Genomic DNA, 14,148 nt, shown 5'->3' on the forward strand with positions numbered 1-14,148 from the left:
TCTACATAAACAAATTATGGTCCTTTGAAGCTTGGGCTACGTATATAATCAGTATTTGAACTTCATGTCAAAAGAATCGTTTAGCAGGCAATAACCGAATAAATACGTAAACAACTGCTGTTGAAATAAAGGAAATACGAAATTCAAAAATATTTTTGGATTTCCGCTGATTCAATGTTTTGATCTTCGAATTATTGCGGTTTATCAATATCCTTTGCTTTATGGTAAACGGCTGAAGAGCAAAAATTACCAATTAAAGCGTACTTCACTTCTATAAATAGGTCTCAAGGACTATAAATTCTAATATTAGTGCTTGGTGCAATATATCCGGTTAATTAACTGCCAGTACATTAGTCTGCTTTTAATTGATTATTGTAAGTAGTGATTCTGGTAAATATGTGCAATTAATATGTCAACAATAAAAACATCTTGTTAACTACTTTTAGTACAACTTCTATGTAATTATTTTTTTCTTCACATTTGAAAATGGTAATTTTTGGAAATGGTTTTATATATTCTTATTAACTTGCGTTAATTTATATGTTATGACCTGAGGGTTAATGAATTGGAAACACTTGAGATCGCATAGAGCTTATAATTCCAGAGTAATAATCACAAACATATCGCAAACCTTTCTCTATATGGGGTCGGGTTCAAAAGAGTCAGTATTTACATCTGCGATTTATGAAATCCATTAGTCTGAAAGCGTTGTTTAATGTGATTCTTTTCGGCGTTATGGTTTGTTCTTGAACTGCTAAAATTTACGATAAATATTTAGGTTGATTTAAATCACTTTACAATGTTGCAGAATCCAGACTGTATCGACTTTAATATGATTCAGACTGGCGTAAATTTTACGAGGGGATTTGCATATTATTAATATATTAATGTCAGAAAGTACAAAGTTTACAACTGTTCATGAAGTCGCATTAAATATCAGCAGCCTTACGTACAATAATTTGTAATGATCCGAGATAATAATAGCGTTTATCCATTATGCAATCTGCTTTCGATTATTATTATTGCTTTATTATTCGGAATTAAAAGCGTCATTGAAGCAAGCGGAGCATTTATTTAACGCCACTCCTTGGTGAACTTGCTTCATAATCTTTTATAATTTATTGATGTGTGCGCCACTGATGCAATTTCTAGAAGCAAACAGTTTAACATATGAACTAGCACTAAATGGATGTGCTTGCTTTTATGGGAAAAATTATTGGAAGCAACAGTGCAGAATGCACGTTTGAGTCAGCTTTTCACGAAGTGATTGTCAGAAAGAATAACAAATAAAGATAATAGTTCAATGTTAACTCAACAATAAAATGGTTTTACAATCATGATTGACATGTGAATTTCGTAAATACATGAACATTGGCTGCGGGTTTTTTCAACGTCCTCTTTGGCTTCCTTAAAAATGTTTATCGGCCATTAATTACACCAAAAATTATGTTAAATATTAGTAGTATTATTTAAATTGATGTCAAATTTTTAAAATTTGTCATTTTTAACCTGCTTTTATAAACAAATGATAATTTAAAAATGACTAGATTTCACTGAGAGTGGATTATCCATTCAGCTGATTCATCGTGTAGAGTGTAGTGGATTTTAATTTCAAGGAAATATTTAAGTCACCAAAATTTCAAAAGATTGTCAGAAAATTATAGTTCTAGATAATGCAAATGTTAACTTCAAAGGGTTCTCACTATTTTCTGGTTCATTGCAGTCAGTTTTGAAGCATTTTATGTAAATTTAACAGCAAGTTTAAAAGACATATCAATATTTCAAACTGTTTCAAGTTTTTAATTCCGTAAGATTAATGAAAATAACGGTACCTTTAAAAAAAATTTAAAAATAGGTTTTCAACTTTACCGAATTTTCAAAAAAGGTTATTAGAGTTGTCTTCAAAGTTGCTTTAGAGCAAACCTGGAAAAGGCCTATTCCTCAAAGAAGTTTTCTATAAAATATTGGTTTTCAAAGGTTTAGAAAAACGCGGACAGATTTCTTTTAAGCTTGTCAAACATTGTTTGGAAGTTTAGTAAGTAGGTAGTCATAGAGATTTTCCAGAAAGTGAAAAGAGACACACTGAAATTATTGAATAATTCAAACTTTTAATAATCCTATCTTTTGTATGTAAACATAAGAATCAAGTTAAATTAAGATAGGCAATAACTTAAGTTATTCCTGGTATTCTGAAAATATGCTCTTCAGAGAGAGTAGAATTCAGACAATTTTAAGTATGTTGTCAAGTTTCTCATTTTGATGAAACATTAAAATTCCTCATATTTTTGTATACAGATTGATAAACTATAAATTCCTGGATTACTTGCCGAAACGCAAAATTTACTTTTTCTACAAGTGCATGATAAAACGTTCAAGGAATCATAAGTTTAGGTTAGGTTAGGTTAGGAAATATTATCTGAATTAATCTTTTAATAGTTTTACCTCTCCGAAGAAAGGTTTTCAATATTTTAGTACATCTCTAACTCTATCCTATAACACTCAATTTTGCTTCTTGGAGTGTTTCAAAGATGCCAGTAAGTTTTGATATCAAAAGAGGATGTTATTGATAAATATTCTGTAGTAAAATATAGAACTCATTTCCTTAAAGAGTCCATAATTAAAACTTCTTTCATAAGAATATGTAATTGTAAACAAAAACACAAATTAATTCAAAACACTGAACTAAAACTTTGCAGTTTAATATTCTAAAAATGTCAAGCTATTTTTAACTCATCTCACAATAACAACAGATTTTGAAAACATTTATGTACTTACATGCAACTTCCACTACAGCTGACTGACTTTTAATACTGCCTTTCCCATTCCAAGCGTAGCATTCGCACTTAAACTTCTCCTTTCCAAAAAACTCCTCCACCATATTTCTAGTAACGGTAGCTTCTACTTCCATTATCCTAACTCCAGACTGAGGATCAACATACTGAATGTCCTGCGATTCCACATTTCTAGCACCGTTGCATTTGAAATAAGCTCTTAACGAGTGAGCTGCTTTACACAGTAAAGTGGCTGGTTTATTTTTCACCACAAACGAATTTTGAGGTTCAAGTAAGAAATACGGAAGATCTGTGTTGAGTAGGAGGTTCTCGTCGTGCTCGGCTGGTGTCGGTTTGGGAGTGGATGCAGCGTTGGAGGTTTCTTCCGGCAATGGCAAATCTGCAATTAAAAAAAAAGTATGAATAAATTTCACAAAGTATTTCTGTTCAGCTGTATCTACATTAATTGTTTCGTAGTCGGTCGTAAATAGTTCGAGTCTATCTGAGACGCAGATCTTGGCAAATAAATTAGGGTAATTAAGAGAATCATGTCATCAGATTCCCGCAATGATATGTGAATCTTCCTAATTATGCAGGCTTGCCTGCAGTTTGTGCGGGACGGTAAACCGCCTTAATCGCATCGTTGGAAGCCAATCTTGTTGCCAGATAAACTTGGAATTTTAGCTTTATCAACCCATAATATTAGTTTACTACAATAGGCGCTGATTTTTTGCCGCTAAAAAAACTAGTTGCACTGGAATTACTGGAAATATAAATACATCATTTTCTTCTTTTGCCCCCTAAGTGTCAAATTTTATGCGAACGCGGTTTCCCCTTTTTAATTAGCGGCTGCGGATGGCGCCCATAATTTATGATTACGTGATTACGGGAAATGTGGAAAAATATTATCGGGTGTCGGATTAAAAATCCGGTCGGCGGTAATAAAGTAAAAAACGAGAACCGTTTTGCCAGCTGACGCTTAAAAAATTGAAACTTGACGGTCGAGCGATGGAAATCCCTCGCCGGATGGCATAAAAAAAACGTGAGGGTCTTATTGTGGCTGCTCTAATATAACTCTTAATCCATTTAGAGTACAAAACAGTTAGCAGTTCCTGTAAAAACCTGCTTAATATATGTTGACACAGGAATTACTTTATAATTTGTTATTTACGATCCTCGGTTGAATAGCTGAAATTTTTGGTTTTTGGGAGTTGGATCTGTACTGAAAATCAAACTTCACAATTTAGCTGAAGTTTTGCAAACTGTAAAGTTTGATTTACAGTACAAGGTAATTTATTCAATTTTGTGTCTACTTTTTTTCTAGATAATCCATCAGTATAAAGTGTGTCTCAAATTTGATCGATATTCAATTGTCTTTGCTCTAGCAGCCTTAATTTGACCACCATTCTCGAGAGCAGAAATTCCTAACTTGAGCAAAATTTTGGTGCACTTTTACAAAAAATCGTGAATAATTCGCTTAGTACATTCTAAATATACACACCAGATAACAAAAAGAAAGAATAAATAAAAAGAATATATGGCTAAGTTGATTCGTTTGGCCGCTAGAGGACGTCAAAGTTTGTAGTTTTCATTGAATATCTCAAGAACGCTTCAAGTTAGAGGTTTGAAATTTTTACCACAAACATAACGATATGGTACGCTTACTATCTTAAAATTTTTTGTGTAAGATGCACAGTTTGACCTTAAAAAATTAAACACTAGAATTGTGAAAAAAATTTATGGGTTGCTCTTTCTGATTTTTTTGAAAAAAAATAAAAACATATTTTGCTGAATATCGATACAGATATTTTACATCAATTAAGCCTAGAATTTGACGTAGAATCAAATATTGGAAAAAAGTTTTCATTGTATTTAAACAAAACACCAAGTTTGGTTTTACTTAAGAAGTTAAGGGGATGGTCAAAATTCAATCAATCACCCTGTACATATACAACTCGCCAAAAATCGAAAACCCCAGACACAGGAATGTTTAAGTTTAGTAGTGTAGATGAAATTTTCCACAATATTTCATACAATTTCACTAGTTTTCTGATACTTAATCGTAATAAGGTGATACGAACGTCTATTGCATTGTGCTTTAGCTGTTTCTTCAGAGTATTTCGTAATTTTGAAAACAATAACAAAGATGAAGAGATAGAAAAGATAAAGGGATTTTATATTTTTAATGCTTAAGTGATCAATTGCGGTTTCCCTGTCATCAGTTTACCTATTCTTTGTTAATTTTTCAAAAATGTTAAGACTTCAAAACTACTTAAAAGTTGATTACAACACATGTAGAATTCCAGTAGTACCTTGCATCTGGTCCTAATTGCATTGCAAGCCAGAATTTGCTAACTTTAGGTAAGTTCTAACTAATTTCAATCGTTTGGGGACTAGTTTAACTTGTTTTGTTATTAGGACAAACACTGATATTCATCTGATATAGAATAGATAAGGTCTCAAGACGGATCTGTACGGCATCCACAACATAAAATTAATTACTTAGGTGCTTTAATCGAGCAGTGCTTGAGACTGAATTTATAGCCGGTGGAACTTCAAACGGAACGACCTTAAAGTCTTTAAATCACTCGAATTATTCAAAGCCAGCTCGTTGCTACGTTTTTTCCTATTGACGTTCTGCCCTGAATCTAAACAGCTTTACCGCGATTAAAGGCAATGGAGAAAACGAGGTTTTCCTGGAGGCCAGCTTACTTCTTAAGCCGAAAAAAAATTAATGATGGAAAAAAACGAAATTAAACGTTGGCGTGCCACACAGTTTAAGCCACTGCAGTGAATTTTTTAGTTTGAAATTAAAATTCAAGTCTTGCTAATACGTTGTTGCAGTTGTTTTCCCTTTTGTCTCGTGTCTACGGTCTTTTGTTTAGACCGCCCGTTTTCATGTTCTGTTGTGGAGTTTATAATAAAATGCTAATCATCGCTACAACTTGGGCGGCAATGTTCCTGTCCAGAAGATAGTCTATTATTATTATAGCGAGGACGTGATGATGAAATTAATATTTATTAGACGACCGTAAAGGAAAAACATTTTTCTCGGTTGTTGAAATGGAATGAATGCCCAACCTACACTACGTCGAAAGTCCGTTCTTATTAATTCCGGGTCAAAACGTTGATGAAAAAAGCAACAATAAATCGATTTCGAGATATCGATTGACATTCACAGGCCCGTGTAAATCAAACAAAACAGTTATCAGTTACTCGATCTGGCCGCCAGGCGTGTTCTTTGATTATGGCATGCATCACGCTGTCACATCGAAGATCCTTTCACTAATAATAATCGAACGACACTACAGTTATGATATTCCACAACAATGACTTTTTATTAGCTTGTTTCGATATGGGCATTTAGGATTCAAATCCTTTTTCACTTTACATCGTTAATAATGTACCAATCGGTTTTGGTTCAACACTACGATGTTTTGACATGCGTGGGGATATTTGTATACCTTTCAACAATATACATCCAAGATCATTATGGCTAATGGATAAGAAATGATTAATAATAATAAATCGTCAGTTATTCGAAATTATTCTCATTCAATCGCGAATTCCAACTGTACTAAGCCTCGGGCATGGTAGAGTTGGTTGGTAAATCTCGATAGATCTTCGTCGGTAAATCAGCAAACTCCTTACCGACTTTCTTTAAGCGAGCATTATCTATGCGCATTTTTCCAATCTGATTAGGTTTGAAGCATTTACTACCAACCTGCAGGTTTGTTCCATCGTTTGTTTTGCATCGGATGTACAGGAGCGGCTTTGAGCCGACTTTAATTCAAATTTGACTGTGTTTTTTTAGGTTTATGTGCAGGATGTAAGGCCCCACATCTCTTTACTTCGTTACTTTGCTAAGAAACTGTCTCTGGTCTTCGGAATATTAATTTCCCTCTATAGAATTTCAAAATTGAAAATACCACTTTAACGCAGAAATTAAGTTATTTGAACTATCTGGGGTATAGGTAATGGAGGCAGGTGATTCGAATGATGACAATTTGTCATCAAAACTTTTTTCAAGCTTGTGGAAGGTGATTCAGTGAATACTCTATTCGAAGAAAATCAATTGCTACTTTTTTTTGGAAAATTACACAATACAAGAACAATCTGCACGTTATTACATACTAATTTGTCCGGTGCACTGTCAACGATCGTTTTAACCATGTTCGCCACGCTCCTTAACGATTTTAACAGCTTAATTACGTTTTCCGACATACCTTTTGTCGGCCGAGGCCTCGAGATTCCGCTGTTACCCGATAATCGTCTTCTTATATCACTTGGGGCACATTCTTATATCGCCATTAATCACGGCCATGTTTCAGAAATTGCCGGTGTTTTGCTTCTGCTCGTTCGCCAATCATTTATTTATTTTTTGCCTTGTTCAGTGCTTTTTAGATCGTCGATGGCTGCGCAATTTCCCACGTAACAAATTATCAAAACTCGAAACTAATTGCTGCCCCTATACGAAATTTAAAACTTTAGATTGGCACGCGTGCAATAGCAGAACGGACACGTGCTCTTAACAAAGAAACCGACACATCCCTATTAACTTCATTTAGGAAATGTCACATGCTGCTGTGTTGGTCTCCAATTAGTTGGTGTTTGATAAGCAGCTTTTGATGATCATTTTTCCAGAATGGAAAATGCACTCAACTATGTTAGTTAATTAAAATTCAGGTCACGTTTCGAATAAATTACGGCCTAACTTTACGAAATTACAACTATGCATATTTTATCCTATCTGACTTAAAGAAGATCTTAAGATACATTATTCTCCATTAGAACGAACAAGATGATTCTATAAATAAGACGTAAAAGTTATCAATTCCTAAAAGTGCTGATTAATGATGAATATTAGGTACAGACCATGACCAAACAAATTTAAGAGAAAATTTTTTTAAAAACTTATACATATTGTATCTAGAAGATATTTGGTAAGGGAAATTCAGAGGGTGGAATCCAGGCAAAGTTTTCAGACAGGATTTGAAAAAGTTGTAGACAAAAATACAGAAAAGGCTTGAAGAACTTTAATTGATTATCTACAGAAACGGTATTTCATATAGTTTGGACTGGTATTCTTGAGCTTGTTTAGAAATCTTGTTAATGACCATAGGTTATTTACTGGTCTCAGTTTTTTTTTTATTCATAGGAGGAATCTTCTGGAAATCAAATTGTAGGTTGGAAGTAGATTCACCTGTTATTTGAATGAAGATTTTGATTATTGATCACTTGTGTCTAATAGTTTGCCCGTCTCTCATTAAGTGGAAATACTGTTTTATTTAATTTTATTTACAAAAAGTGTAATTATTACGAATAATCAAATTTATTTACAGTTTTAACATCAGTTCAGTTGGCGGTATTTTTATGGTATATTTCATGATTACGAATGTAAGTAATACTTGTTACCACCTTACATAAACCCAAATTGTGACTAGCACTAGAAAAAACTCCGCTACTGACCATCTGTCGCAGAATCAAACACCTGAAAATATTTTCGTTTAATAGATAGAGCCTATCTGCATCGTGACATGTTTTATCTGCATGCCCAACGTCGATATTAAATTTCCGAGTTGGACATGAATAGGGTCAGCAGACTAAAAACGCCATTTTGTTCGGTTCAAAAAGGATCTTTTGTTGCTTTGAGCCGTGCGCGAGTCTCTATCGTTTGGGATAAAACGCATATTTCAACTAGAACATGCTTGTAAAGTGCGTTAATAAAAGGGAATTTCAATTTATCGGTGCAGAGTCCTCCCGAGAAATTTATTCTCAGGTTGTTCTGGCTGGCAGCGAGCAGCAATTGAAATCTGTCATAGACACGGTTAAGTGTGAAAATATTTGCTTCCATTGTTGCGAACACGAGAGACATGCAAGCGATTCCGTAGGTTGTCGATAAAATTTTATGACAATTGTCGATATTAAAGAGATAGGACTGAATAAGGTGTTACGTGAGTATGTATTTCAATATCTTCCAACTTTACAACACCGGCAATAATGTAGGAACAAAACAGACGATGAAAATAAAGACCGGAATAAAATCGAAGCACGTTTCCTAATTTATTGTTAAAATGCCCTCAGGGGCCTCAGTTTCTATCTCCACTGCCCGGATTTACGCTTTCCTTGTCTCTCCCTCTCCCGGATTCTTCTGCGTATTAATATCACGCGTAATAAAACGGTTTTATTATATCTTTGTTCCACTGTTGTTAAGTATTTTGGGGGCTTTTTTAGACGGTCGCATTTCCGTCGGATTTAACTCACCGCCCATAAAATCTTCTGACTATAAAACTTTTATTTGTCTAATGTGCACTGAATATATTTAACCAACTAACAGTAACAGGTCCTAAAATTTTGTTGACTAACCAGATGCAGATAGCATTAAAGGAATATTGATGCATGGACAACCCTATTGCTGTTCAGTAGCTTAACTTCCTGTTTCATGCACGTATTTAAATTGATTATTAATAGCTTCATGTATTTTTATTCATATTGTAAGTTGTTTTTAATTTGAGATTGTCCAATGATGGAAAACTGATTAATGGTCACTTTATTTCTAGTAAAGTTCATTTATATTTTTAAATTGTTTAAAGTGACAGATAAAACCTAACAGAGGTTAGTTAAGCTAAACAGATATTCCTTCAATCTGTAGTTGAAACTGTCGAAACTAAGATAATTATAACAGAGACTATATAAAGCACAGATAAAGTTGCCAAATTTGTTAAAAAAAAATTAGAAACCACTGGTAAGTTAATAGTTGAGTTTGCTCTAGTTATTCTGTCTACCCAATTTGCAGCGGAGATGTCAAAAAGGCTGATTGTCATGAAACCTTGAAGTTAAAAGCTGTTTAAATTCCTGGATGCTAAAATTTGTCAGTGAAAATTAGAAATTTAATATTATTTAATTTTATGACTTGAAACAAAACACTTTTAGTATATTGTATTTTTTCAGAAATATTTTAAAGTTTTATTTATTTTTTCTCTAATCCTAAATACCACCAAGAAAGACAAATTCAAATCCACAACAACCCAAACTCGTTGATTAATGAATAATGATATAAAACCACGCTTATCAGGTTAGTTAGTGTTATTATCATCATCATCATAATCATATCATGATCATTATCATATCATTCCGCAAGATCAAGACCGTAATCTGTTGCGTTTTTCCATTTATCAAGTTAAGTTACGTATTTGACAAAGTCTGGCAAAATTCTTCTGGTTAAAAATAAAGTTTGACAATTTTTTAAGTTTATGTTTAATTAAGTCTCACAATTTATGATGAAAGTAAGAATACAATTTTTTTTTAAGTTACTTTGATTGATCTAGTAAAGTACCACTATAAATTATGAAATAATGAAACACTCTCCATTTGGCTGATTCTTGTTAATCGAATTGATATATCAAATTACTTATCGTGATATTCTTGTGTACACATAATATCCAACTCTGCTGGACTCCTTGCAAATTTAATGACTTACTCATATTATTCCTTCACTTGTTTCGAGGCTTAAACCATTTATCACACTGCAATAAATAACTAAAATTCCTTATCAAAACTAAATCAATTCAAGTTTGTGAATCACATAGAAGATACGAGTGCCAATAAAACTAAACTGGTTTCCACGATGAGTTGTTTTGAAAACATGCTAACAAGGCGTGCTATAACATAAATTATAAAAAGAAATAAATTTATTCAAATAGAATGTAGGAGGCAAACCATTTGACGGTACTGACATTATTAGTTATATGGATCATAAAATTCAGTTATAATATTCGTGCTCCTGGTGATAGTAGATATGTAAACCGAACAGCAAAGTTAACACACGAGTTAAATACACACAACACTAAATAAATTTGCAGCATTTTACAAATGTGGGCAACATTTTCTGAATTAATTCGTCAGATTGATAAAACGGTAGCTTTCAGAGGCAAACAGCAGGGTGCACGCAAACATGCAATAAGATTCATCAGATTGCTTTATACTTTATTTTGATACTTTAATTCAGTGCCTTTGAAGGTTTTAAAACCGGTAGCTGTACCAGATCTGCTAATCCTTCTCAGCTCTCGGATGGGGAGTTATTGCACTTTGACATACGTAAATTTAGTACCACTGCCAATGTGTGCATCGGAAGAATAACGAACATTCGCCACATGTCCCTAAATATGAGTGGTAGCAAAGCCCCCAGAGAATATTTAACAATTAACTTACAGCTCACATTACAAAAAGCGCTGCTATTTTACATAAATTTACATGCCGTATAATCGGTACATTTTGACAAGATACCATGCATAATGTCCGTTTAGCATTTTATTTTGGTTTTATTAAGCTTTAAATGGATGCGTTATGACAACGATCTTGAATTATTGTTCTTTCTTTTAGGCTGGTTTTTGTCTGTTAATTTACATTTACAGGCCGCACACTTGCAGATTTTAATTAGTGTTCCGTACACAAATAGACCAGCTCTTTTCCGACAAGCCTGGTCCTATCTTGATTACGCTATCGCAACAGATTTATTAGCGGCCGATTTTAGACCGGGAAAGCCCACTTAATTTGTCACATGAAGGCAGCCATGATTTACGTTACGATGAAATTTGAAAACTGAAATTTTATTTTATCCCGTTTAATCAACTCGAGTGCCTTGGGGAACGGTTAACGAGAAGATAATTGCACCTAATTCCAAAGAACAGACTCAATTTGTTTCGCATCACCCTTACACAATGTATGTTGTATAAATTAGATGAATTTTGTTTTTCTATCGTGCTGTTGCACAGTGTAAAAAACAATTTGATAACAATGTTAATGCACTCTAAAAAGAAAAACAACACAATATGAAACACGATCATTAATAAGGCTAAAAGTTATTGATTTTGCTGTAAAGTTTTCTTTTTAAATTGAAAAAATGACTTAATTAAATTAACACGTTGTTGTAAAGTTACTGCCTTTAAGAAGATCCATTGTTACTCTGGCTGTACGACCTTAAAAGACCAAACACTTGTCGTCAACATCCATCAACAGTTTTATTATAACGTTTGACAGTTTCACAAAATTTTTGACGAATCAATGAAAATGAAGAATTACCATTAAAAGAATATTATTCAACAAGCATGTAATTATAGTTATTACTCACGAAGATAAAGTTTTCCTCGAGTGAGTCATTACATGCGTGTAGAATACTATACTTTTTCTACAACTGTGGTAAGTATTCATAACGAAAGGAAATAACAATTGTGAATTGTCATGTCAACGTGACAATCCCGTCATCTACTATTGTTCGGTTTGGTACCTGACAATTTGACAGCTATAGCAAAAATCAAAGTAAATTGAGTCGAATTTGACAGTTTCCAGATTAGGACTGATAAAGGTATAAAATGCATTCAACCAAATTCAAACTAATTTTGTTACTTTTCAAGTTTGTTTCGTTGTTTTGTACGTTCATGGGATTGAACTTGACAGTTTCCAGTTTTCGGACAGAACTATAACTGACGGTCAAACGTCATAACTGTCAAAATTTTATTCGTAAAGGTCTAAAATACCTTTGGTACTGTTTATACTCATTTTACTGGATTTTAAGAGTTTGTAGTGGTTCTACAGCTTTATGGAGAGGATTTTTATGGTTGTGATATTTAAAAATAAATTAAAATTAAGTGAGAAACAGAAAACCAAATGTTACAAATGCCAAAAATACACTGCTGAAGATATAAAATGCATTCAACCAAAGTTACACTGATTTCGTTACTTTTCAAGTATGTTTCCTTGTTTTGTACGTCCATGTATGTGGACGTTTATGTTTGTATTAACTGTTACGTCACTACATGTTACTTTGATTTGTGCTATAAATTGATAGTGTTCGCGGGTGGACTGAACCAGTTTGTAATAGGCGTCGAGTAATAACTTATTACTCACGGGTAAAACTAGCGAGTAATAAGCACATTATTAAACAGTCATAAAAAAAACCAAAATTATTATTCAAACATTTGAGACTATTCTCGAATAATAATAAAGTTATTTAAGTCTGGGATGCGGCCTTGAGCAGAAAACCAAACAAATGTTGCATTGCAGAAACGATTATGTTACACCTCCGTGTAATATTCGTTTTCTTTTGAAAGATTGTAATAAGTTTGAGATAACTATAATGCATCATTGTTAGTCCCATTACAAAACCTAGACAAACTGACAGAAGCCAGTAAGGGACTTGAGGGAGCATGGATGTTCCATCAAACTAAACAGTTACACCCTATTACTGCACGGTAAACGAAAACAATACAGTCACATGGCATAATTGAAATCTCCATGATAGCGTTTCTATGTCAACATGAGCGCACTGGGAGCTATCAGTCACTTAGGAGGGACATTCATTGCGGCAGATACGTTTGTGGCCTAGGGGAACGTCATTTTAGTATAGGTTATAGCCAACGCATGGAATATTATATTCCAATTTATGTATTTGATGCAGGTATTCAGCAGGACGTAATCTAGCTGATTCGGTCTGTGCTTAATACTAAAGTATTTCAATTTACGCATTTAATTTACTAGAGCGTGGGCAGACTGGCTAAATAAGGCCTTTAAAGTTGCCCATTAGGCCGTTTCACTTGGGAGGCGGCACCACGTAATTTGTTTTCCTGGTTTCCTTACTAATTACATTCCTTCGCTAAAACCTCAGATTAGCTAAGCCGGTGCGGACCCGAAGGATTTTATACCGCATTTTGTCCGGATGTGTGCATTAAATTACGTTTTGCCAATCGAAGAAAAAGCAGAAAATTTTCCAGCAGTAAAACCCTCCAGCTAGACAGCGTTATTTAAAAAGTAATCAACTAAAGTAAGGAACTGACGGTAATACAAATAAATTTTAAGGTCACCGGGGGGTATTCGATTGAAAATATCTTCAGCGGATCTTCTCGGGGACGTTTAATTAAATCGTTTTTAAGATGACAAACTTTATTAAAGTCGAAATGTTTCGGTTTACGAGCCGGCCATTTCAAAGGACTTATTAATTATTCTTAATTTATGCGTCGATGTTCCAGAAGACGTTCCTCGTAAAAATGACTTTTCAGCCGGTTATTTGTGTTTTAGAATCGCCTCAATTGTGGTTTTGGCTTCACGACAACTAAATCATGATTTTATAATACTTTCAGTCGTTAAACTTTGAAGATAAAGTGGATTTTAATGTGTAGAGAGTCAACTATCGTCAATAATATGTGACTTTTTTATTGATTGTAAAAGGTCGGAAATAAACAGTAGTGATTAAACTACTCTTGAAATACGTGAACCCCTATTTTATTACTACATAAATCACTTCTAAGTTTGGAAGAAGGGAATGTGTATATGAATGATAATGATAGTTTACTTCTTGGTATAGTCATAATAAAGTGGTATT

At 33.6% G+C, this 14,148-nt stretch overlaps 1 protein-coding gene across 3 annotated transcripts in view; it reads right to left on the reverse strand.

The window, feature by feature from the left end:
* Nucleotides 1-14,148, reverse strand: part of unc-5 (netrin receptor unc-5) — a 137,861-nt gene that overhangs the window by 72,556 nt on the left and 51,157 nt on the right. For all 3 annotated transcript variants that reach the window (XM_081977066.1, XM_081977067.1, XM_081977065.1), the window contains one exon: nucleotides 2,776-3,171. In XM_081977066.1, coding sequence (XP_081833192.1) covers nucleotides 2,776-3,171 — 396 coding nt within the window. The remainder of the gene's footprint in view (nucleotides 1-2,775; nucleotides 3,172-14,148) is intronic.

Source organism: Ips typographus, linkage group LG4, assembly GCF_016097725.1.
Source record: "Ips typographus isolate SLU linkage group LG4, UJ_Ityp_2.0, whole genome shotgun sequence".
In the NCBI taxonomy this organism is placed as follows: Eukaryota; Metazoa; Arthropoda; class Insecta; order Coleoptera; family Curculionidae; genus Ips; species Ips typographus.